This window comes from Chiloscyllium plagiosum, chromosome 13 (assembly GCF_004010195.1).
Source record: "Chiloscyllium plagiosum isolate BGI_BamShark_2017 chromosome 13, ASM401019v2, whole genome shotgun sequence".
In the NCBI taxonomy this organism is placed as follows: Eukaryota; Metazoa; Chordata; class Chondrichthyes; order Orectolobiformes; family Hemiscylliidae; genus Chiloscyllium; species Chiloscyllium plagiosum.
The window spans coordinates 74,210,151-74,236,419 of NC_057722.1; the positions used below are offsets into that span (position 1 = coordinate 74,210,151).

Genomic DNA, 26,269 nt, shown 5'->3' on the forward strand with positions numbered 1-26,269 from the left:
TTAATTAATGGGGCACCTGGGAGTGGCTTCTTCATCAGCTACCTCACAGTGTCATGGTCATAGGGTCCTAAAGCACAGAGACAGGCCCTTTGATCCAAACTGGTCCGTACCGACCAAAATGTTCATCCACTCTAACCTAATTTCCCTGCACTTGGTCCGTATCCTTTGTAAACCTCTCCTATCCATGTATTTGTCCAAATGTCTTTTAAATGTTGCTAATATGCCCACCTCAACCACTTCCACTGGCAGCTCATCCCATATGCGCACCTCAGTGTAAAGATGTTGCCCCTCAGGTTCCCAGTTATTCTTTCCCCTCTGGCCTTAAACTCTAGTGCTTGATTCCCCAACCCTGGGAAAAAGACAGTACATTCAATCTATCCATGCCTCTCATAATCTTATACACTTTTTCTCAGATCCCCCCTCAGTCTCTGACACCCAAGCTTGTCCCTATAACTCAGACTATTGAGTCCTGGTAACATCCTTGTACATTTCTTCTGCACTCTTCCCATTTTAATAATATCTTTCCTATAGCAAGGTGACCAAAACTGAACACAATGCCCTGTACAACTGCAACATAAACTCCCAACTTTAATGCTCAGTGCCATGACTGGTGAAGGCCAGTGTGCCAAAAGCCTTCTTCACTGCCATCTACCTATGATTGTACTTTCAGAGAACTGAAAACCTGAACTCCAAGGTCCCTCTGTTCCACTACACTCCTTCAGGCCCTCCCTTTCAACATGAAACTCCTAAATTGATTTGACTTTCCAAAATGCAAGACCTAACATTCATCTACATTAAACTCTATTCGCCATTTCTCGGCCCACTTCCCACCTTCTGCAATTTCTGATAACCTTCCTCACTGTCCACTATACCGTCTACTTTTAGTGCCATCTGCAAACTTACTAATCATGCCTTGGACATTCTCATCCAAAACACAAACATCAACGGGCCTAGCACTGACCTCTGAGGCACTCCAATAGTCATAAGCCTCCAGTCCGACAAACATCTTTCCACTATTACCCTCTGCTTCCTACCATCAAGCCAATTGTGCATCCAATTTGCCAGCTTTCCCTGGATTTCACGCGATCTAACCTTCCAGAGCAACTACTATGTGGAATCTTATCAAAGGTTTTACTGAAATCCATATGTCTATCGCCCTGCCTTGTCAACCTTCCTGGTCACTTTAACAAAGAGCTCTATCAAATGTGTGAGGCACAACCTCTCACACACAAAGCCATGTTGACTATTCCTATTCAAAAATTCTTAGATATTTGCTAATCAAGCTGTTTAGAGATGCTATTACACACCTCTGAAATTGCTAGGCCTTGAACCCAGGCTTCCAGGCTCAGAGGGAGGAACAGTAAGTACCCCTGCACCACAAAACCTTTTGAAAAACCTGTGGGAAGATTATGTCTGCATTTCTGCCACAGGCAATTCCAGAATCACAACCTGGGTCGAAGGCTATGTCAAGGTCGCGAGCTAGCCAGGAAAATTCAGCTTGATCTGAATCATAACAGGAAGTAAAGTGAAACTTCAATGCAATGCTGAGTAGTTGTTTTGATGTTCAGGGATGGCAATGCCTCAGAGCAGTATCTCATGTGCAGCACAGTCATTCATTCTGAAATGATATCACTACAAATAATCAACTGCATATCCAGAAATAGTGCAAGGCAGTGGATTACAACATGAACAGAAGACAAATGGTGCTATTCATAAATCAATGAGCCATTTCCTTTATGTTGCTAACCTACATCATCATCATCACTACAGAGAAATTCTCAACATCCAGAAACAATGTAAAAGATCTGTTTTCAATTTTGTTTTGTTGTGAAACAATTGTCCTCAAAGGGGCTGGTATGAAAATTGGTGAGGTGGTAAATATGGATGAGGATAGCCTTATAGGACAAAATCAGTGGCAAATGGAGAGGGTACAGATGAGATTTACCAGGATGTTGCCTGGCTTGGAGAGTTTTAGTCATGAAGAGAGATTGGACAGACTGGGGTTATTTTCCTTGGAGCAGAGCAGACTTTGGGGGGTGGAGGGCTGGGGGTGGTGGCGGGGAAACGCATGAGTGAGATGTATAAAATTACTAGCGGCACTCATAGGGTACACATGAGGGAAGTTTTCCCCTGATGAAGGGGTCAATGACTGGGGGATAGGTTGAAGGTAAGGGGCACGAGGTTTAAAGGGTGATGTGAGAAAACATTTTCTTTCCCACTCAGAGTGGTAGGAATCTGGAACTCACTGCTGTGAGAGTGGTAGAGGCAGAAATATTTAGGTAACATGTAGATACACACTTGTGTGCCAAAGTGTACAAGGGGCAAGAGCCTGAAATGGGATTAGAAGAGTTAGGGTCTTGTTTCCGACCGAAGTTTACTCAATGGGCCGAAGATCTTTTTTCTGTGCTGCTCTATGTGTCTATGTAGCCCTGACCCTCATTTCCTCTGCACATTTCGGCAGCTGTGGATCTCAGTTCTCTAATCTTGTTCCTTTAAGTTAAAACTATCTTCAACTCAAACTGTGGAACTCCCTCACTAGTATACTTTGCACACTGTGATCACCTGTCAGTAAGCCCGTTTAAGCAGTCTTGGCACCCTCAAATGAAACTGAATAGAATAGCGATGTATTCCACTTTGTTTACCTCTCCATTGGTACAAGTAAGAATTGCCAGACCATTACTTCTCTCTCTCTTGCATTAAGATGCTTACTGGAGCTACTTCAACAAAGAATAAACATTTAGTCCAGGCTTTTAAAACACTTCCTGGCCTCAATAACCATTCTCCACAATGGAAATTAAGCAATTAAGCAATTGAAGCTTTACCTCAATGTTCTACTGTGGTCCAATAATGGAGATTGAGGAATAAAAGTGTGTCTTTGGACTTATTTAACTAAAAAATGAACAATCTTATTATAAGCATTGTACTTAATAATTTATCTCCTGCTCTGGTTATTTCTGTTTGATTCTTTATGATAATGGTCTCACCTTTTCTGCTTCTGTCTGTCTCTTTCCTTTTTTGAAGATGACCCCAAGTGCTGACCCTTCTCGAGCTCCTCTCCCGCTGCCTTCAGCACTCGGCCCTGGACTGATGTGGGCAGTTTTGCGATCAACGGTGCCACTAGCCAGACTCCTTTCCTCTCTGAACAGCTGAATAAAAGCCACACAAACACACATGCACGCGCACACAAACACACAGCACACACAAACACAGAGAAAACCATCAAATGGCCATTGGAGCACTTCCAGATTATGATCTTGTTTATTGCAAACCTATTCAAATATCACTCAAGTTCCCCCGAACAGTTTATTTTAACTCCATGAGAATCGTGGCCTTTGGCAAGTCAAATTTCCTGACTGCAAAGAGAAAGTTCATTCTATACCAGAGACTGGTAGAAAAAGATTGACAGGAGATTGGGGAAGCACCAAGGAGAAAGCGATTGAAACATAACACAAGCATTCTGGAAATACTCGTCAGGTTCACCAGCATCTGAAAAGGAGAGAGCATTCAGAGCAGAATGAAGACTATGCAGGTGCGTAACTGATTTACATTTAACCCATCTTTTCACCTTATTGTTGCTGAGCAACGTGCTGCATATATCTAACATTTTCAATAGTGCCACCGTGGGCGGCATGGTGGCTCAGTGGTTAGCACTGCTGCCTCACAGCACCAGGGTCCCAGGTTTGAGTCCAGCCTTGGGCAACTGTCTATGTGGAGTTCGCACATTCTCCCAGTGTCTGCGTGGGTTTTCTCCGGATGCTTCAGTTTCCTCCCAAAATCCAAAGATGTGCAGGTTAGGTGAACTGGCCATGCTAAATTGTCCCAAGTGTTAGGTGCGTTAGTCAGGGGGGAGTGGGTTACTCTTCGGAGGGTCTGTGTGGACTTGTTGGGCCAAAGGGCCTGTTTCCACACTGTAGGGAATCTAATCTAAAAAAAAACGGTCCACTTTTCACTGTACCTGGGCACAGTGACAATATTAAATAAATCTAAATCTAATGCAAGAGTCTCCATTAAGACAAATTTCCAAATATATCACCTTCATTACAACAGTTGCAAAGCATTTAGAGACTACAAGGACTGGGAACAGCCAACCCCAAAATTAGATTTGTAAATTAACCTTAAAGTTGTGCCTACTTTGCAGGTTCCCAATTGTTTTCTGGGCACTATGGAGAAAGGTGATGAATTGTATAGCAGCGCATGCTCACTACAGTCAGATCCAGACTAACGATAGCTGCTTTTACATTGCAGCTCACCAGACAGAACCGTTTTAAGGCATCTGCATATACATTAACAACTTGCCAAATCTCTAAAGGCTGCACGCAGGTGACTCAACAATTATGTAAAAGATTCATGGGACACTCCTGCCACAGAATGGCTCAATGGAATCTGTACAGTGTGGAAACAGGCCATTCTGCCCAACAAGTCCACATCGACTCTCTAAAGAGCATCCCACCCAGACCCATCCCCCTACCAAATTCCTGCAACCCTGCATTTCCCATGGCCAATCCACCTAACCTGCACATCTTTGGACTGTGGGAGGAAACCGGAGCACCCGGAGGAAACCCACGCAGACACGGGAGAATGTGTAAACTCCACACAGACCGTTGCCCAAGGCTGGAATCGAACCCGGTCTCTAGTGCTGGGAGGCAACAGTGTTAACCACTGAGCCACCGTGCTGCAAATATTTGACATAATTATTCACCGCCTGAGTCAAGCCCTGGGGGAATCGTCGATGTTGAAGATCGAAATGCAAATGCCTTGAAACACTGCAATGTTAACGCGACTAATATTACTGAGATTTGATTACAGGTTTCAGAGGTTTTGCTTAACTGAGGCTGTTGAATTGTGACATGAAGAGAAAGTTTAGATACGTGCACCAAGTTGATCAGCACTGACAAGGCATTGGTTGAGACCAGAATGCTGGTCAGGGTGAACACACAACACTGCTTCAAAACAAATGGCAAGTGTTTTACATAGAAACACAGGGAAAAGTAGCCGGAGTAGGCCATTCGGCCATTCAATTCTACAGTGCCATTCAATATGATTATCTAGTGATCAGTTCCTGCTTTCTCCCCATACCAATCAGCAATTTGGCCAACTAAGCTAACTAAACAGCTGGTGAAAAATCACTCAGTCACTATAATTATCATTATATCTAGTTTGTTTTGCGATGTCACCATTTCCAGCAGACTATTCAGGTTCTCAAAATCCATCACTAACCTTCTATCAATCCATTATCTGCTGCAGACTGTACAGGCAAAGCCTTGCCTTACCTTAGGAAAGTCTTCTTGCCATTCTGCCTTGGGTTACTAGCTCCATTGTTGCAGTTATTGCTTGGGTTAAACAGCCCGATTCCAGCTGCCACAACACTGCTGTTCAGCTCAGCAGATTGCTGGAAGACCTCAATAGTGGCCTTAGCGATATTCTCCAACAACGAGTTCATCTCAGCAACTGATGCTGGGCCCTGGCAGAAAAATCTTCAGTCAAACGTGGAACACACAGTTGGAAGCATAAATCTCAGAAACAATATGGATTGTCACTGTGACCCGAACAGATTGTACATTTCAGCTTTATATCAACATGCAATGGATGGCCTTTGGAGGGAATAAAAAAGATCATTTTTTCCAAACGTGGGCACAGCCAAATGCATTTAACTGTGCAAATAAACTCAACTCATGTTCCTTCCCCTTTCAACCATCAGAAGCCACCAGTGGCCAGAACATCAATACGCTACTTTACAAATACAAAAGAAAAATATTAACACTTTCAATGACTCCAAATATTATTACCATACAGTCCATAAAGATCTATAATAGATTAAAACTTGCTGTATGTTTCGTGTCAATATGAGTTACTTGCTGACATATTCTAGCCATTCATTTCCAGTCTGTGCTCCATCCACTGTATGTAACCTTTGTCCTAAGAGCATTCCACACTTCTAGCAGCCTTTGGGGACTGAAGTGTCTCCGACCTTCTCTGCTGAGTGAACCTACACATTGCCACAGCCAGGCAGTGAGGACAGAATACTACAGCCTAGTCTGTAATCACTTCAAAGTGTATATTTATAAAGCCAAACATTGCTTAACAATCAACAAGCCCTTTTTAGACTCGATGTATACACGATACCGCAAATAAAATTAACTTCCAATTGATACACAATTCTACTCCCTTGCATTAGATTCTCCTAACAGAACAGGCTTTCCTTTGTCTCCCTGTGAATCCTTTAAATTACCATAAATGTCAATTTAATATCAACGTATGATTTAATTGCTCAAAAGCGTGGAGAAAATGTGGTGCAATAAATGTCACAGTCTGTGCTTTATACTCACAGGTTCCTTCATGCATTGTTTGATCATGAGCTGGAGCTCTAACCATGATTGTCTCAGAGTCCACTGGTCCAAATTCTAAAAGAAAAATGAAAGCTAGAAATCAAAACAAATCCATAGCTCATCCCTTCATGCCTTTAAGGTGTTACACATGCTTGCACTACCCTCAAACACTGGGATAAAAGACAAAACTAAATCTTACTAACTATGTTAAATAACGCAGTTCCCCTTAGGGCTGCGAAATTTTAGTTTTCATTGGTACTGAGCTAATCATTCTCATGGGGTCTGAACCAGCTCCAATGCTCCTTCCATAATACATGGGAGTATTAAATCAGTGAGAAAACATTGTAACAACTTGTTTTTTGTTCCAATATGATTGCTTCTGTAAAATATTTGTCCCAACAGGTTAACAGTATTTGAGGAAACATTGTTTTATGGCACCGGTGTGATTCTTAGAATAACAGAGAATAACATAACCCAAACGGTTTTGTTGGCAAAAGTAAACTTTAATGTTTAATTTTCCAAATATTTACAGTAAAAACATACAATATAATTATGTGGAATAATTCCAGATATAATAATTTCATTTAGAAGAACTTTGTTTACTTAGCACCTTAGCAGAATTCTCAAAAGTGTGATGAACACACTACACAAAACAAAATTGTTTGCAAAAGTGTTGCCTTGACAGGCAGACACAATGTTTTTAAAAGCAGCCGTTAATGATCAGCAGATGTATTAGTTGGGGAAAAATGTTTACCCAGAATGGAGAGTTACCTGCTCTTTAAATTGTCTAAAGAAATTAGACTGATATTCAACATTATAACCTACAGCAAAATCAGAAACATTCCTCTCCTTCAATTTAAGTTGTTTGGACCCAGGCAGATGATACCAATTCAACTAAAGTTATATTTTATTTAAATCCTCAGTATTTTCTTTGATGAGATTGTAGCTTATAGTGTCACAGAGCTGTACAGCATGGAAACAGAGCTGTCAGTCCAACTCATCCATGCCCATCAGGTATCCTAAATAAATCTAGTCCAATCTGACAGCATTTGGCCCATATCCCACTCAACCCTTCCTATTCATACTCGCATCCAGATGCCTTTTAAATGTTGTAATTGTACCAGCCTCCACCACTTCCTCGGGCAGCTCATTCCATACACACATCACCCTTTACATGAAAAAGTTGCACCTCAGATCCCTTTTAAATCTTCCCCCTCTCATCCTAAACCTCTGCCCTCTAGTTTTGGATTTTTCTACCCTGGGAAAAAAAGACCTTGTCTATTCACCCCACGTCGCTCTATAAATTTGATGTGGAGGTGCTGCTGTTGGACTGGGATAGGCAAAGTTAAAAATCACACAACACCAGGTTATAGTCCAACAGGTTTATTTGGAAGTACTAGCTGAAAGTTAGTGGTTCCAAATAAACTAGTTGGACGATAACCTGGTATTAAGATTTTTAATTTTGTCTCTGTAGATTGATTTTGCAGTTTTAATATCTATTACACAGACTGACTGAATACACAAACACATTTTTCCCTTAATTCCCATTTACATTGTAGATTGTAACAGCAATCTGAACAAGCTTATTTTAAAAATGGTAAAACCCAGAGATATCCTATCCAGATCCCCAGTACCTGAAGGATGTGCTTGATGTGCTGACGCTGAGGATTGTCTCCTTCCACACACTCTTTAAGGCCATGTGGATAACAGATAAGTTGTAGAAGTTGCCGTGCCTGTTTGTTTGAGAGTACTGGGTCGAGTATTAGATCCTTATCCGTACACAGTCTCTCAGGCTCCTTTAAACAATGTTCTCCCACCCACTCCTGCCAAGAGTGAAATGAAAAGCAGGATGTCATTTTGAAACACAAGTTGCATTGACTCGTAAAGAATGAGAGCACAAGTCACTCCCATGCAATGACATGTTCTCCATTATGTAACAAAACAAGTAAGCTTCTTTCTCTGTATTTATGTTTAAATGTGATGTGGAGGTGACGGTGTTGGACTGGGGTGGACAAAGTTAAAAATCACACAATACCAGGTACATGCCTGGTGGATGATAACCTGGTGTTGTACCTTTATGTGATCTATAGTATCAACAGCATTCCCTTGTTGCACAATCGGTGTTTGCACAATTGCAACACTAAATCCTAATTACTATGACAGATTACAATTCGAGATGGTGTCTTTCACTAGTAAAACAGCCTAAGACATTCACGGAGCCACAATCAGACAAAATTTGACATTCAAGGGGAAATGAGCACAGGTGACATTAGTTTATTCAAAGTGGCATTTCTAAGCATCACCTTCAAAGAAGAGGGGGATAGAAAGGGAAATCTAGAGGGAGACTGGTGATTATGGCTGCCAACAGTTAAAAGATGGAGTTGGTGACTCAAAGAGACTAGAAATTTCAGATTGCAGAATTGACAGAGGTTTACAGTGCTGCAGGAGATTGCACAGAAAGGCATGGTTCATATCATGGAGTGATTTGAAGACCACAATGAGAATTGTACATTTGAGGTGTTGCTGCACTGGACGGCTACCTACTCTGTCCAGTTTGATCATGGTTTTGACCTTCCCATTAATTTCTTTACTTCTATTTCCAGAAAGTGGCCAAAATAGCTCGGCAAGTTGTTACTGCTATGGCTAATCTCCTACAGAGACCACAGAGGAATCAGTTATGCAGGGGACGCCAGTGTTTATTCAAACAACCTGAGAGAGACAGCACGTCTCAGGCTGGCTAAACAGAGCTCTATAATTTACGCTCGCTCCCACCAACTGCCACCACCCCTCCTCAGCTCTGTTACGCTTCAATCAAATTCATACAGAAAATCATCAACTTTTATACACCTGAGATCATGAATTCAAACACTGATTTGATTTCATTCTTGAACAATAAACAGAAATCTTCCATACTTGGTCTTTCTCTTATCCTGCCTACAGAAATCTGTTTGCATTCTGTAGTCTATGCTCAAGAATGATACCAGCTTTAAGGTATACAAGGCTCCTTTCCTATCAATTCTGTTGATGATCAAGGTTCATGCTGGATAAATGTGCCTTAAAGTACTAGCTGGTCTTACTCCTGTTGGAACACTTTTTATAAAATCTTATTTAATTTCCATTACTTTACCACCTTCCCAAACTGACCACTTCCTAAGTAAAGACTTTTTAGACAAAACCACAGCAGGATATTTGACCAAAGAGACCATCATCGCTGATCCAACCTCTTCTTCATGCCTCTCCTCCATTCCTTTCCCCTTGGGCACATTCCGGCAGGGATTGATAGTGATGTCATGGTGTGTGATATGTTGCTCTCCAGAGTCAGATACAGAGAAGGTAGAGGCTCCAACTTTCTTTCCACGATGTGGCTGACCAGGAAATCTCTCCCTCTCTTACTGCTTACCCCTAGTGGATGTTACAAGGATTTATAAATTGATGAAAATATCAACGATTGTCATAAACACCTTTTTGCTTTACTAATATCCTTTGGGGCAGGCAGGGAGATCGGCTATTGTCACTCAATCTGGTCGACATGGGTCTCCAGACCCAGCGCAATGTGATTGACTCATAATTGGCCCCTAAGCCCCAACATATGTAATTTGTCAAGAATGTGGTCCATCACCTCTTCAAGGGAAATGCGATGGAGAATAAATGGTGGCCTATCCAGTGGGATCTGCAAATCTTGTGAAAGAACAATCAAATTTTACATGATGCCGATGCTGTTGGCATCATGAAACGTGCTTCATAGAAGCATTATAGAGTAAAATATGACACTGAGGCACATCAGTAGGAGGTTAACAAAGTCAAAGAGGTAGGTGGAGAAATAAAACCTATATACGCTCAAAAGCCAGAATTAGTTGAGTGTATACACAGAGAATAGGAGCAGGAGTAGGCCATTTTGCCATTCAAGGAAGAAGTGAGGACTGCAGATGTTGGAGATCAGAGTCGAATGAGAGAGCAGGAATGAGCCTCATTCCTGATGAAGGGCTTATCCCCAAAACTTTGATTCTCCTGCTGCTCGGATGCTGCCTGACCCTCTGTGCTTTTCTAGCATCACACTCTCAAACCCAATTTTTCCCTTCAAGTCTGCTCCACCATTTAGTATGATCGTGGTCCTTCAACCAACTCAGTACCCTGTTCCTGTCTTCGCCCCACAGCCTCTGATCTCAAGAATTATATCGAACCACTTCTTGACAACTGGAGGGTTGCAGGAGATTATAGAGAAAGATGCAGGGTTATGGTCAAAGAGGGACTTGAAACGAAATGGAGAATTTTGAAGTCAAGACATTGCTTGACTTGAAGTGAATGTAGGTCAGCAAACACAGAGCTGAGAGAGAAGCAGCACTTGGTACCAGTAAAGAGACAGGCAGCAGAGTTTTGGATGAGTTCAAGTCAGGCCACAATGAACAAAACAATTAAAAAAAAGACCAGACTGAACTGAGACTCCTTGTCTCCCATGGTCGGATTTGAACTGATGTCTGTAGACTATTAATGTAAATCTCTCAATTTCCTGTCTACTAACATAACTATGATCACACAGCCTCCACTCAAAGGTACAACAATTACCAATGAAGAGAAGACAGTGAAATAATTTCCTTCTAAGGAACAGTTTACTAGAACAAATTAATCTGGGAACATTTCCAAAAAGATTAGGGTTTTGGTGAGCAAAGATCCCAGTAGTTGGGAGTCTGTGGGTAGACAGGAATGGGAATGCAAGCAAATCCCGTCTCTAGTCTGGTATTAGATCAACCAAAACAGCAGCTTTCTAAACCAAATTATACTCACTGCCCTAGCTTGGGTTTCTGTGGGGGGCATGTCACACATCTCTGTGAGGGGGACAATGAATGGGCAAGTGTGGTTGGGGCAGGGAATGGTTGAGGCTCATTCCTTGGCTCCTGAAATAATGTCCAGCTTTTTGCCCTCACCTCCAAACCCTACACCCTTTCTTCTTCCATGTGGAGAACCGCCTAGGGACGATGTGAAAACAAATCAAGATTTGAAGCTACAGATGGAAAATTAGGCAAAGGCAAGTTTTATAGCTTGCTGAACTAACTCTATAAAAATATTCAAGCCGCAATTACAAACAAAAACTGGTTTGGCACCTCAGCAAGCCAGAAACACTGGAGCGCACACACTGCGGAAATGTTACCTAAGTGGCTTACATCCAGAGTATCAATTTATACAGGCAGCCACTCCATCCTAAGTAAATTCACTCAAGTTGAAGCGCTGATCAGTCGTGATCCAATTGTAGGCACAAGTTGCTGAATAGCCTACTCCTATTGTTCATGTTCACAGGGTAAAAAGACAGCAAACAGCAGCATGGTAGCTCAGTGGTTAGCACTGCTGCCTCACAGCGCCAGGGACCCAGCGTTGATTCCAGCCTCGGGTGACTGTCCGTGTCGAGACTGCATATCCTCCCCCGTGTCTGTGTGGGTTTCCGCCATGTGCTCTGGTTTTTCTCCCACAATCCAAAGGTGTGCAGGGTAGGTGGATTGGCCATGCAATGTCCAGGTTTGTGCAGGTGAGGTGGATTAGCCATGGGAAATGCAGGCTTACAGGGATAGCGTACAGACGGTGTGTCTGAGTGGGATGCTCTTCAGAGGGTTAGTATGGGTTTGATGAGCCGAATGACAATGTAGGGATTCTATGATCTTGGTGCTGGGCGCTAGGCATTAAACTGCTAATTACGGGGCTGCTGTCAAAAGTGGACAGCTCTATTAACTGGCACATGCAACTACCGTGGCTATTCTACTCCATCTTTTATATGCCAGGCGTGCTTCTTAATTCATCACCCCATATGCTACACGGCGAGTACATCAGGACCACAGCTGCCATTGCTAGCAGCACGTTATGAAATAGTCACTTGTGGAACATGAGCACCCAACACCAATACATCCCAGTCACTCCCCTCCCAATCACCACCACACCGTCTCCTGTGATCTTCTCCAAATCAAGGGGCAGCAGACATGGAAATGAGGCCAACTCATTTAAAAATACACAAAATTACCCCAGTTTTTGAAACTGGAATGAGAGTCAAAAAGTTTGATGCTCACAAAGCAAATCAAAAGAACATTGAGAGAAGGTTTGTTTTGCTGCCAAGCCCCCTTCTCTTCTTTCCAACTCAGTTTGGAAGTTGCATCTGATGAGCAGAAGAGAAGATAACTAATTATTTCTTTAAAGCTATTGAGAACTGAAGAAAAATCTCTGAAACTCTATCCTTAACAGCATAGTGGAAGCACCTTCACCACAGGGACTGTGACAATTCAGGGACGTTCACCACCCAATTCTCAAGAGTAACTAAAGATGGTCAATAAAGGCTGAACTTTACAGTGACACCCATGTTGCAAGAATGAAGATCAAAATATACGTGTTGACTAAAAAAGAAACAGGCTAAAGATAGGATGATATCAAAGACCTTTCTAACGAGAGATAATGGCCTAGTGGCTTAATGGCTGGACTATTAATGCAGAAACTCAGATGATGTTTGGGGAAACCTGGATTCAAATCTCACCATAGCAAATGGTGGAATATGAACTCAGCAAATAATCTGAAATTAAGAAACCAATGATGGCCATTGTCAATTGTCAGGCAAAACTCACCTGGTTCGCTACTGTCCTTTAGGGAGGAAACTGCCATCCTTACCTGAGTTTGGCCTACATGAAACTCCAGACCCACAGCAATATGGCTGACTTTTACCTGCCCTCTGGGCAATTAGGGATGGTCAATAAATGCCAGCCCAACCAGTCAAGCCCACATCTCGTGAGCAAAGTTAACAAAAAATAAAACTTTGGGTTATTTTTTTTATGGCAGTGGAAGGGAACTTTGCCTTGCTTCATTTCAGAGGAATCCCTCACTCATGATGTACAGTGTATACACTGAAATGTAATTTTTATAGCAGGTAAACCTCATGGTTTTACAATTGTTAATCTTGAAACCAACATTGACTCCTTAAGCGCAATTTTATATTTCTTACCACAAAAATTCTTCTTTATTATCATAGAATCTTACTACTTATTTAAATAAGGTTTCATCACTTGTACAATACAGTCTTTTCTCAATACCAATTCTTACCTGTTGGCAAATGGTGCGGAGCACAAACCTGGCATATTCACTCAGGTTGGCTGTTTCAATGGAAACAGCTCGTCGGATTGACTTGGGGTTTTTGGTGGAACTCAGATCATCATCAGTGATGTCATCGAGGATGCTGATGGGAGCCAACAGACTGGTCACAGTGAAGTCATCAGTGTTGGAAGAATTAACATTATTGCTGCCTAATTCAGCATCACCTAGACATGAACACAACACAGTCAACTTGTGCTCAACAGGATTCTCTACAACCTTCAGACAGAGTGAGAACCCTGTCTGTCTTAGTCTCTTATTAAAGGTGAGAATAACTGTGGCTGAGCTGCAGGTCCATCAAACTCTGATATCTCACTCCAACACGCACTCTTCACACAGGGTGCGCTGGCAGAAGATTAAACCATGGTACCATGATTTACAGCAAAAACTCCTTCAAGGCAAGGGTATTGAACTATTGTGCATCAGACAAGGGTGTGTGTGTGTGTGTGTGTATGTACGCACGTGCGCATGAGAGAGAGAGAGAAAGTGAGTGTAGTGAGAGAGAGATTGTTTGTGTGTCTGTCTCTGTGTATGTCTGTGTGTGTATGTATCTATGTGAGTTTGTGCACGCATGCATACAATAAATTGGTGTAAAAGGCCAACATCTTTGTTGTGGTAGTGTCCCTTAACCTGAACCAGGAGGCCTGGGCTCAAGTCAAGTTAAAAGGATATGAAAGAAAAGTGGGTTGATGATCGGCCAATATAACCTTGAATGACAGACCAGGTTCAAAGGGCCCAATGGCCTACTGCTGCTAGTTTTTTCTAAGTCAAGTTCACTAACTAAGCCAGCAAGGCAAAGGCACTATCTTAGCCAATTTGGCATGAGCTTGTTGCAATCTTTACCTTTGAAATCTCCTGAGCAGCTAACAGTGCTTCCCATTTCAGATAGCTCACCTAGCATCAGGATTGCTTTCAGAACTGCAAACACAGCCCCCACTTCTATACTATTGTGTGCTGCAGCCAAAAGATGGCGGTCACAGGATGAGCGGATTCCAGGAGCAGATTTACCTGTAAACCCAAAAAGAGTTTTAATCACACAATTCCAGTTACATTGAAGTAATATTAAAATGGTTCTCTGACAGTACAGAGACAGGTGAACATATCATTGAAAAACTTAGATGGAGGGGATGTGGCAGTGTCCCTATATCTAGAGCAGGTGGGACTTGAACCCAGAGATGTAATAACATTTCTGAATAAGTTGGTTAGAAAATCTATATTGGGGTAAATAGAAAAATTCTAAACAGGTCAGGCAGCATCCGAGGAGCAGGAAAATCAACGACTCTAATCTCCAGCATCTGTAGTCCTCACTTTCACCAAGCAAAATTCTCAAGTCTAGGAGTATTAAGCCCACTGATCCTATATTCACCTGACTTTCTTGAGGAAGTTCAGGGCTATGATTTCATTTATTCAATGGAGTATAATTATCGTTTGGGGAAAGTGAGTACTGCAGATGCTGGAGATTAGAGTAGTGCTGGAAAAGCACGGCACGTCAGGCAGCATCTGAGGAGCAGGAAAATCGATGTTTCGGGCAAAAGTCCTTCATCAGGAATGAAGCTGGGAGCGTTGGGGGCGGGGGGGAACGGAGAGATAAATGGGAGGTAGGGCTGGGGAGAAGGTAGCTGAGAGTGCAGCAGGTGGATGGAGGTGGGGGGTAAAAGTGATAGGTCAGAGAGGAGGGTGGAGCGGAGTGGGAATGAAGATTGACAGGTGGGGCAGGTCATGACCTGAAGGTAGCTCAGCTACCTTCTCCCCAGCCCCCTCCCATTTATCTCTCCACCTGAGGCTCCCAGCCTCATTCTTGATGAAGGCTTTTGCCCAAAACGTCGACTTTCTTGCTCCTCGGATGCTACCTGACCTGCTGTGCTTTTCCAGCCCTACTCTAATTTGGACTGTAAGTATCGTTAACCAGGCCAGCACTTGTTGTCATTCCTTAATCACCCAGAAGGGAGCTAAGAGTAAACCATATTGACCATGTGGTCATAAGACAAAGGCCATTCTACCCTCGATTCTCCTTCACCAGTCAATGAAATCATGGCTGATCCTCAATTCCACTTCTTGGCCCTTTCCCCATAACCCTTGATTCTCTTAATGATTAGAAGTCTGTCTATCTCAGTACAGAATATACCTACCCACCCAGCCTCAACAGCTTTTTGCTATAAAGAATTCCACAAATTCACTACTCTCTGAGAGAAGACATTCCTCCCCACCTCTGTCTTAAATATTATTATGACACGGGGTAAACTTTCCTGCTTAATTTAAAACCAGCAACACAGAAAAGATTTATCCAGTGTTGTAATCTGCAAAAATTCAAGTGGCCAAGAACTATTTAAAGTAAAAATTAACAACTTTATTTCTGAAAGCATAACAGAGAATAATTAACTTACTCTAACCTATCTTTTACCTTCCCTTCTATAATAATCTGATAAAAGTCCCAATTAAGATTTACAAACCAACACTGCTCATCTCAAAACCAGTTCTGCTATTTGGATCTTCCTGTGTCTTCTCTTCTTAGGGATTCTGCTTCACAGGTTACTGATCGAAAAAGGTACCTTTTAAGAGAGCTATTTTTCAGGCACCTTTTACCTGCTGGGGCTTGGCAGGTCTCCTCCCAACTGTTCAACTTTTACCCAGTCTTATACCCCCGAGCATCAGATTGTGTCATTGCATTTAAGATTGTCAATATACCCAATTGAAACTTGATTGGAAATTGGTATTTTTCGGGGAATAATTTAACCTGATTGGCCTAATTCAAATCTGTTTTTTATTGTTTCCAGGCAATCAGCTACTCCAGTAGCTGGAGCACATGTTATATTGTGTTCTTATTGAGAACACTTGGTGCTGTCACTGCTAGTTTTTCAAAGGTATGGTTCACCTACATCTTCATAACAATATGAAACCCCTTATTCTGAGATTAAGGCCTCTGGTCCTCGACTCTCCCACAAAGGGAAACAACCTTTCTATATCTACACTGGCTAAACTGTCCATCTGGAGTGATAAGCAGGAAGAACAGCAGATCTCCTTTCCTAAAGGACATTAGGGAAACAAACTTTAGTTGACAATCGACAGCAGTTGCATAGTCACCAGTGAACCTGCCTTTGATTTCCTAAGTGTTTTATTGGGCTCAGATTTTACCATTTGCAGTGCTGGGATTTGAACCCATGTCCCTACAACATTAACCTGAGGTTCTGGGTGGCTAGTCTAGTGACATTACCACGATGCCACCTCATTCTGTACTGCATGAAAGGCTAGTGAACGGAAACTGGATAAATGTTTGATGGGGATGTTTGCAGGGCTGGGGGACAGATGGGTTAATACTTTGAAAGAGACAGTACCCAGGACATGAGTTGCTGACCTTAAGACCATAACTTTTTTTTTAAAAAAGAGCTGTATAGCACAGAAACAAACCCTTCAGTCCAACTCGTCCATGCCGACCAGATATCCAAAATTAATCCAGTCCCATTTGCCAACATTGGGCCCATATCCCTCCAAACCCTTCCTATTCATATACCCATCCAGATGCTTTTTAAATGTTGCAATTGTTCCAGCCTCTGCCATTTCCTCGGGCAGCTCATTCCACACACGCAACACCTTTTCTACATGAAAAAGTTACCCTTTTAAATCTTTCCCCTCTCATTTTAAACCTATGCCCTCTACTTTTAGAGTCCTCTACCCTGGGGAAAAAATACCTTCTCTATTCACCCTATGTTGTGCCCTTCATTATAAACCTCTATAAGGTCACCCCTCAGCCTCTGACACTCCAGGGAAAACAGCCCCAGCCTGTTCAACATCTCACTATACCTCAAACCCTCCAACCCTGGCAACATCCTTGTAAATCTTTTCTGCACCCTCTCAAACTTAACCAAATTCTTCCTGTAGCAGAGGAAGAAAAGAAGGGAGAGAGATTTAATCACCATGAGGTATTCGGGAATGTCTTTTAGTGGAGACATGTTGATAGAGGTAGTGGAATAATTGATGTTTTCTCTTAAGATATTGTGAAGGGTGTGGATAGAACAGACTGTCTGCATTTGCTGTGAAGTCACGCAGTAATGTCTGCGTGACTTCACCTGGGGCAGTAATGTCTGCGTGACTTCACCTGGGGCAGTGCTCCAAAAGCTTGTGATTTCAAATAAATCTGTTGGCCTGTAACCTGGTGTCGTGTGACTTCTGCCCTGCATCAAAGTGCAACGTTACAGGCCCCCCAATCCCAGCTTCCCTCAGAACCCCCCATTACTACCTTCCTTGCTGCTCGGCTCAGCTCAGCTCCCATCTGTGATCGGACTCCTCACCCCAGGTCCTCATTAGCCTACTTGTCACAGGATAGTGACTGAGGGAGTATATCCACGGCGGGCACACAACAATGGTGTCAGCAGAACCAAGAACCAAGATTTCCTGTTCTCATGCTGCGACTACAAAATTAGCTTACAGTGTATTAGTAACTTTATCATTAAGGAAATTGCATTAATCTCTCTCCACTCCATCTCCTCCCCAATTTTTCACTTTTCCAAAGATCGAAAATATGAACGTACTTTCCGCTGAAGTTTAATTCTGTGGCATTTTTTTTCATGTCTAGGATCGGTAGGTAATATTGAATTTAAAAGAAAACGTTGTGCACAAGGACCACTCTGAAGTGTTCATTCATGTAGACAGGCTTTGCTGAGGTAGACTATCCAACCGTGAAGTTGGTCAATGGGCAAACCCTCTTAGTAATTCAGATGAAGACAGCTTTTTCCTCATAACGAAACTTAAAAAGCAGAATTGGGCAGTCAGTGGAAACTTACCATTCGTCTGCGGGAAGGGGCTGACTTGTGGTGTCCTGAACAAATGCAGCAAAAGTCTGCATGTCATCCTTGCCCCTGGCTCTGCATCTGGATCACCACATGCTGCAGGAAACAACAGACTCAAACAGGTTATAAATATCCCACAGAAAAAATAATCAGCTAAAGGCAGCAGTTTTCCCTCTACTTCTCTTCCATAAACCGACAGAGTTGGAAAATATTTCTTTGCGTTCAACAGGGAGAAGCTGTTCCCGCTCACAAAGGATAAAAAGAATGAGAGGGCATAGATTAAAAGTGATGTGCAGATGAAGCAAGGGTGATGAGAGTAAAGAAAAACTCTTAATGAGTAGTTAAGAGTGTGGAACGCACTGCCTGGAAATATGGCAGAGGCAGGTTCAATTGCAGCATTGGATGATTATTTGGTGTGCAACGATACAGGGAAAAGGCTAGACACCGGTGCCGGGTAATGAAGCTTGTTTGACAAGCCAGTGCAGGTGTAATGGGCCAAATGGCCTCCTTCTGCACCGTGGCAATTCTGCGATTCTTTGAATTCCACGAACAAAACTAAAGGGACTTCAAAATGCCCTCTGGCCAATGTAGCTTGTGGTGACACTACATGAAATGTTGTCAATAATCAACATTGCTATCTGTTAACAGTTTAAACAGAATAAAACTCACAAAAGTGACTTTACTGCTCTTTTAATTCAGTTAATGAGGTGACGGTGACAGCTTGGCTCAGTTGATTCAAACAATTATTGGCAGCAATTATTGGCTCAGTGGCTAGCACTGCTGCCTCACAGCCCCAGGGATCCGGGTTCAATTCTAGCCTCGGGTAACTGTCTGCGTGGAGTTTGCACATTCTCTCCGTGTCTGCGTGGGTTTCCTCCAGGTGCTCCGGTTTCCTCCCACAGTCCAAGGATGTGCAGGTTAGGTGAATTGGCCATACTAAATTGCCCGTAGTGTTCAGGGATCTGTGGGTTAGGTGCATTAGTCAGAGTAAATGTAAAGTAATAGGATAGGGGAATGGGTCTGAGTTGGTTGCTCTTCAGAGGATGGGTGTGGACTTGTTGGGCTGAAGGGCCTGTTTCCACACTGTAGAGATTCTATTCTATGATTATCGATTGCACAATTGTCACTGCAGACTAGTAATGAGACAACACTGCTTAGTCAGAGATGGTATCCTTTGAACAAGACAAGATGGAGAGGCTGTTTCAATAATCCCACAGAACAATATGGAATTCTCCCAAACATTAAAATTATCCTTCAGTCGCTTCACTGCTCTCCAAGGGATCTTCCTATGCACGAACATGATTTTTACTAATATAACAACACCTTTCAGAGCAATTTCTTGGATGTGAAGGTGTTTAGCAGAAACATGAAGGGTGAACCCAAATCAGTTTTTCTCCAATCTTAAACAGGCGCCAAGGGAAAAACTGGGATAAAGCAATGACCCGAGTTAAGTTGTTGGTCAAAACTACCTCCACCTGCAAACTTTCGAAAAGATTTCCTCACATTCAGTCTCACCATCAAGCCATGAACCCCCGCGTAGAATCTACAGATTCCCTGTGGCAGATTCCTGGGGAGACCTTCATTTGGCAGCGTTCACATGCAGACACAAATAGCTCTGCAGTTGCAGCATTAAAATGACTTTGCAATCATTCCAGGTTAGAGACAAAAAAACTGCAAATGCTGGAATTCAAAATAGACCGGCAGGAGGCTGGAAGAGCACAGCAAGCCAGGCAACATCAGGAGGTGAAGAAGTTGATGTTTCGGATGTAACCCTTCTTCAGGGCTCTTTGCAATCATTCCAGGAAGTTTAATCTCCAACACCTTACCCAGAGGAGCAAGAACGGGAGGAGGAGGCACTGAAGACAGTGGTCTTCGGGGACCTTCACTCATGTTGGCCTTCAGATATGTTGGGTTGAAGAGAGGGGGCAGCATCACTGAATGTCAAGGGCAATTGATGAGATTCTCTCTTATTGCCGATGGGCATTGCCTGGCATCTGTGTGTTGCAAATATTACTTGCCGCATATCATCCCAATCCTGGATATCTTAATGCATCTGAACATGGTCAGCTTCAGTATCTGATGGAATCGTGAATGGTACTGAACATTTGTACAGTCAACAGCAAACATCCCCACTTCTGACCTTGTAATGGAGGGAAGGTCATTGATGAAGCAGCAAAAGATGGTTTGGCCTATGACACTACTCTGAGGAACTCCTGCAGAAATGCTCTAGAACTAAGATGACTGACCTCCAACAATCACAACCATCTTCATTTGTGCCAGGTATGACTCCAAACACTCAAGAGTTTGGCCTGAGTCCCTTTGATTCCAGTTGTGCTAGGGTTCCAGAATGCCAAACCCAGTCGAACTATAACTCATACCTCACCTCTGGAATTCAGCTCTTTTGTCCATGTTTGAACCAAGGCTGTAATAAGGTCAGGAGTTGAACAGCCCTTGCAGGATCCAAACTGGGTGTCACTGAGTAGGTTATTGCTGAGCAGGTACAGCTTGAGAGCACTTTTGATGGCACCTTCCATCACTTTACTGATGATCAAAAGTAGACTGGTGGGACGGTAATTAGTCAGGTTGGATCTGTCCTGCTTTCTAAGTACAGGACATACCAGGGTAACTTTCCACATGGTCAGAAAGATGCCAATGTTGTAACTTTACTGGGAGAGCTTGGCTCGGAACACTAGTACTTTGTTGTACTGCTAGAAGGTTGTCAGGTCTTTGCATCAAACGGTTTCCTGCTAACACGTGGTGTGGATTGAATTGGCTGAAGGCTGGTATATGTGATGCCGAGATGGATCATGCACTCAGCACTTCTGGCTGAAGATTGTTGTGAATGCTTCAGCCTCATCTTCTGCACTGACCTGTGGGGCTGATCGATCACTGAGGATGGAGATATTTGTGGAGCCTTGTCCTTCAGCAAGTTATTTAATTGTCCTCCACCATTCACAATTGGATGTGGCAAAGCTTAGATCTGATCTGTTGGTTGTTGGATCTCTTAGCTGTCTAGCACTTGCAACTTATACTGTTTGGCACGCAAGTAGTCCTGTTTGGTGGCTTCACCAGGTTGACAGCTCATTTTTGGGTATTCCGATGCTACTCCTGGCATGCCCTCCTGCACTCTCGATTAAACCAGGATTGATCCCCTGGCTTGATGATAATGGTTGAGTGGGGGATATGCTGTGCTATGAGGTTTCAGATTGTGCTGGGGTACAGTTCTGCTGCTGTTGACGGCCCACAGCACCTCATGGATGCCCAGTCTTGAGTTGCTCAATTTGTTTGAAGTCTGTCCCATTTAGTACAGTGATAGTCCCACACAACACGATAGCGAGTATTCTCAGTGTTAAGGTGGGACTTTGTCTCCACAAGAACTGTGCAGTGATTGTTCTTACCAACACTGTCACAGACAGATGGTTCTGCAGCTGGCAGGTTGGTAAGGATGAGGTCAAGTATGTTTCTCCCTCTTGCTGGTTCCACCTGCTGTGTACCCGGTCTCGTAGTGTCATCCTTCAGGGCCTAACCAGCTCGATCAGTAATATTGCTGCTGACCACTCTTGAAAATTGAAATCACCCAGCCAGAGTACATTTTGTGCCCTTGCCCTCCTCAGTGCTTCCCCTCAGTGTAGTTCAACATGGAGGAGTACTGATTCATCAGCCAAGGGACAACGGAACATAGAGTCATACAGTCATAGAGATGCACAGCACAGAAACAGACACTTCAGTCCAACCCATCCATGCCAGCCAGATATCTCAACCCAATCTAGTCCCACCTGCCAGCACCTGGCCCATATCCCTCCAAACCCTTCCTATTCATATACCCATCCAAATGCCTTTTAAATGTTGCTAATATACCAGCCTCCACTACTTCCTCTGGAAGCTCATTCCATACATGTACCACCCTCTGTGTGAAAAGGTTGCCCCGTAAGTCTCTTTTATATCTTTCCCCTCTCACACTAAACCTATGCCCTCTAGTTCTGGATTTCCCGACCCCAGGGAAAAGACTTTGTCTATTTACCCTATCCATGCCCCTCGTAATTTTGTAAACCTCTATAAGGTCACCCCTCAGCCTCCAACCCTCGAGGGAAAACAGCCCCAGCCTGTTCAGCCTCTCCCTGTAGCTCAGATCCTCCAACCCTGGCAACATCCTTGTGAATCTTTTCTGAACCCTTTCAAGTTTCACAACATCTTTCTGATAGGAAGGAGACCAGAACTGCACGCAATATTGCAACAGTGGCCTAACCAACATGCAAATCAGCAGGGGTTTCCGTGACCACGTTTAAATTGAAGCCATGAGACTTCACGGGGCCTGGGGTCAATGATGAGGACTCCCAGGACAACTCCCTCCTGGCTGTATACCACTGTGCTGCTGCCTCTGCTGGGTCTGTCTTGTCACTGGGACAGGACATATCCAGCGATGGTGGTGTCTGGGACATAGTCATAGTCATAGAGATGTACAGCATGGAAATAGACCCTTCGGTCCAAGTTGTCCATGCCACCAGATATCCCAACCCAGTCTAGTCCCACCTGCCAGCACCCGGTCCATATCCCTCCAAACCCTTCTTATTCATATATCCATCCAGACGCCTTTTAAATGTTGCACTTGTACTAGCCTCCACCACTTCCTCTGGCAACCCATTCCACAGATGCACCACCCTCTGCATGAAAAAGTTGTCCCTTAGGTCTCTTTCGTAACTATCTGTTCTCACCCTAAACCTATGCCCTCCAGTTCTGGACTCCCCCACTCCAGGGAAAATACCTCATCTATTTACTGTAACAATGACCCTCATGATTTTATGAACCTCTATAAGGTCATCCCTCAGCCTGTGAGTTCCAGGGAAAACTGCCCCAGCTTTTACACCTCTCCCTTTAGCTCAAAGTCTCCAACCCTGGCAACACCTTTGTAAATCTTTTCTGAACTCTTTCAAGTTTCACAACATCTTTCCAATAGGTAGGAGACCACAATTGCATGCAATATTCCAACAGTGGCCTAACCAATGTCCTGCACAGCCGCAAAATGACCTCCCAACTCCGATACTCGATACTCTGACCAATAAAGGAAACCATACCAAACGCCTTTTTCACTATCTGATCTACCTGCGTCTCCACTTTCAAGGAGCTATGAACCTGCACTCCAAGGTCCCTTTGTTCAGCAACAGTCCCCAGGACCTTATCATTAAGTGTATAAGTCTTGGTAAGATTTGCTTTCCCAAAATGCAGCACCTCGCATTTATCTGAATTAAACTCCATCTGCCACTTCTCAGCCCATTGGCCTATCTGATCAAGATCTTGTTGTAATCTGAGGTAACCTACATTGTCTGTAAGGTATGATTCGGAGAGTGTGACTGCGTCAGGCTGTTGCTTGACTAGTTTGTGAGACAGCTCTCCTGAATTTGGCACTAGTCAGGAAGACTTTGCAGGCTGGACAGGGCTGAGTTTGCAATTTTCATTTCTGGTGCCTGAGGTCAATGCCAGGTGTCCCATCCAGTTTCGTTTTATTTGTTGAGTTTCCCAATTTGCTGACTGAAAAAAAATCATGAAACTATAATCCACTCACTCACCTGCAGCCAGGAGTGAGGGAAGTGCCACATGCTGAACCACATCCTCCAGTGAGAAACACTGCCGTGCAATTAGAATGGCAATAAACGTAGCCAAAGAGTCGTGGAATGAAAGGTCGCTCACCTACAGATAAATCAAAGTGAATAGTGACTTGGGGGAAAGAAAAGACTCTGTAAATGATAGGTGAAAATTAGGTAAAGGTTTCCATCACATTTATCTACAGCAGGAAGCAGGAAAAGACAGAGAGAGAAATTGGAAGACTATTTATTCTGGATGTAGGCTTGCTCACTAAGCTGGAAGCTGAAACAAACCTTCCAGCTCAGCGAGCAAACCTAACTCAAGAACCTCAACCTGAGCTACAAATCTTCTCAAACTCGCTAAGACTATTTATTATCATTTACCTCAATAGGTCATGTCTAATATCTCATTTATACTAAGCTAGCAGTGCTCACAATCTACTGAGTCCTCAACCCACACCTCACTGATGTCAACCACCAGATGTGAGGCCAGCACAGGCTATAAACCTCTCTCCAGACTTTCCTCCCTTTCCTGACTTCTCAATTTGGGGTGATGGCCTAGTGAGTGGTGTTATTGCTGGACTGTTAATCCAGAGACACAGATAATGTCCTGGGGACATGGGTTCGAATCCCACCACGTCAGATTAAAAATAATTTGGAATTAGGAGTCTACTGATGATGTCATTGATAATAAATTCAATGCTGATTGCCAGAAAACACACATCTCGTTTACTAACGTGAAGGAAACTGTCATCCTTACCTGGTCTGACCTATACGTGACTCCAGACCCACAGCAATGTGGTTGACTCTTAACTCCCCTGTGGGCAGTTAGGGATGGGCAATAAATACTGGCCTGGCCTGTGATGCCCGTGAATGAATAGAGAAAAACTTACTGACAGCACAACTTCAACTCAGTGCCTGAGCAGCAAGAGCCATCGAACTTTGTTCATTTCTTCATGCAACATCTATTTCAGAACCTTAGTAAAGTGTTTGAAATAACAAATGCCCACTTTGACATTTCATGAAAAAATCTTGCGAGTGAGTTTGGTTTTAAAAAGAAATTAGGATTATTTTTAATCCAATTGCTGGTGGGATCGTGTTCCATACTAGAACTGAAATAAGTAGAAATGAACAATAGATTTTTCTATTCATTCATGGGATGTGGGCATCACTGGCTAGGCAGCATTTATTGTCCATCCCTAACTACCCAGAGGGCAATTAAGAGTCAAGCACATTGCTGTAGGTGTGGAGACACATGTAGACCAGGCCAGGTAAAGATGGCAAATTCCTTCCCTGAAGGTCTTAATGAACTAGATGGGTTTTCCCAACAATCGATTCACGGTCATCATTAGACTCTTGATTCCAGAGTTTTTTTTAAACTGAATTCAAATTCTACCATCAGCCAAGGCAGGATTCGAACCCAGGTTACCAGAACATTATCTGGGTCTCTGGATTAACAGTCCAGCGATAACACACTAGGCCACTGCCTCCCCCAACTGAGACTAATTTCATGATGCTTGCTTAAAAAGGTAGGTTCCAGTGTCTCAGGATAATTTCCTACCGCTGACTAATGTCGAGTGAAAATAAAACCAGAGAGTGTAAACTGTGTTGCCTTTTCTTCAACCTCACCTGTGAAGAAAATGTAGTCTTTATGAATTGTTGAGTTTATAAAAAGATCAGTATTCCTGCTGATACTAAAATTAATTCCATTGTATCAAATGTGAATAATGTTTTTGAAGGAATCACTGAAGTGAATGGTCAAATTACTTGTGGAGGAGATTATGCAGCTCCAGGTTTAACTCTTTTATATATTGTGTGCTAATTCAGCTGCCTTAGGCGACTGGACTATTAGGCTGTGCAGTAAGGGTGTAATGGGAAAACAGGTGTGAACTTACATCCACACTGCAGAGCAGATCATTGAATCCCCAGACATGGTTTGAGGAGCAGCAAAGAGCTTTAAGAACACCAAGCCATTCAGAACTTAACACAGTGCAGCAGGCGGTCAGCTCAGCACAGAGGTTGGCTATGTCGTTGATTCTGTAAAAAGGAAGTTGCAAAGACCCAGAAAAAATATATTAGAAACGGAGATATTTTGATTGAGACAGGAAATAACTTATCCTTTAAAATATTCAAGTAACTCTGTTTTCCTAATAAGTATTACAGAAATTATCAATATCGTGACCATGGGATAATTCATGGGTGTTAGGATAATTACTGCTATAGAGCTGATTACTGATTGCAATGAGCATGACGAGTTCATGTACGGATTGTCTCATTCTCAAATTTCATCATACTTTTTAAAAAAAATTTTAGGCTGTGAGGGTATACATATTCTGCCATATTGTTCGTACGTGTATCAGCACAGAAGAACTTCAGTTACTTGCAGAAACTGAGAAAGCCATGATCGCTCTTCTCAGAGTGAAGCAGCTTATGGCAAATTTGATGGCAATGTTAATGGTCACCA

At 43.0% G+C, this 26,269-nt stretch overlaps 1 protein-coding gene across 8 annotated transcripts in view; it reads right to left on the reverse strand.

Annotated features, from left to right (window-relative positions):
* The window catches only part of LOC122556191 (mediator of RNA polymerase II transcription subunit 12-like protein), a 609,874-nt gene that overhangs the window by 105,574 nt on the left and 478,031 nt on the right, over nt 1–26,269 (reverse strand). For 7 of the 8 annotated variants that reach the window (XM_043702730.1, XM_043702729.1, XM_043702725.1 and 4 more), the window contains 9 exons: nt 25,701–25,842; nt 23,791–23,911; nt 18,221–18,322; nt 14,337–14,450; nt 13,395–13,609; nt 7,961–8,149; nt 6,327–6,401; nt 5,271–5,461; nt 2,985–3,146 (listed from right to left, as the gene is read on the reverse strand). In XM_043702730.1, coding sequence (XP_043558665.1) covers nt 2,985–3,146; nt 5,271–5,461; nt 6,327–6,401; nt 7,961–8,149; nt 13,395–13,609; nt 14,337–14,450; nt 18,221–18,322; nt 23,791–23,911; nt 25,701–25,842 — 1,311 coding nt within the window. The remainder of the gene's footprint in view (nt 1–2,984; nt 3,147–5,270; nt 5,462–6,326; nt 6,402–7,960; nt 8,150–13,394; nt 13,610–14,336; nt 14,451–18,220; nt 18,323–23,790; nt 23,912–25,700; nt 25,843–26,269) is intronic. The other variant, XM_043702731.1, reaches the window with a different exon arrangement.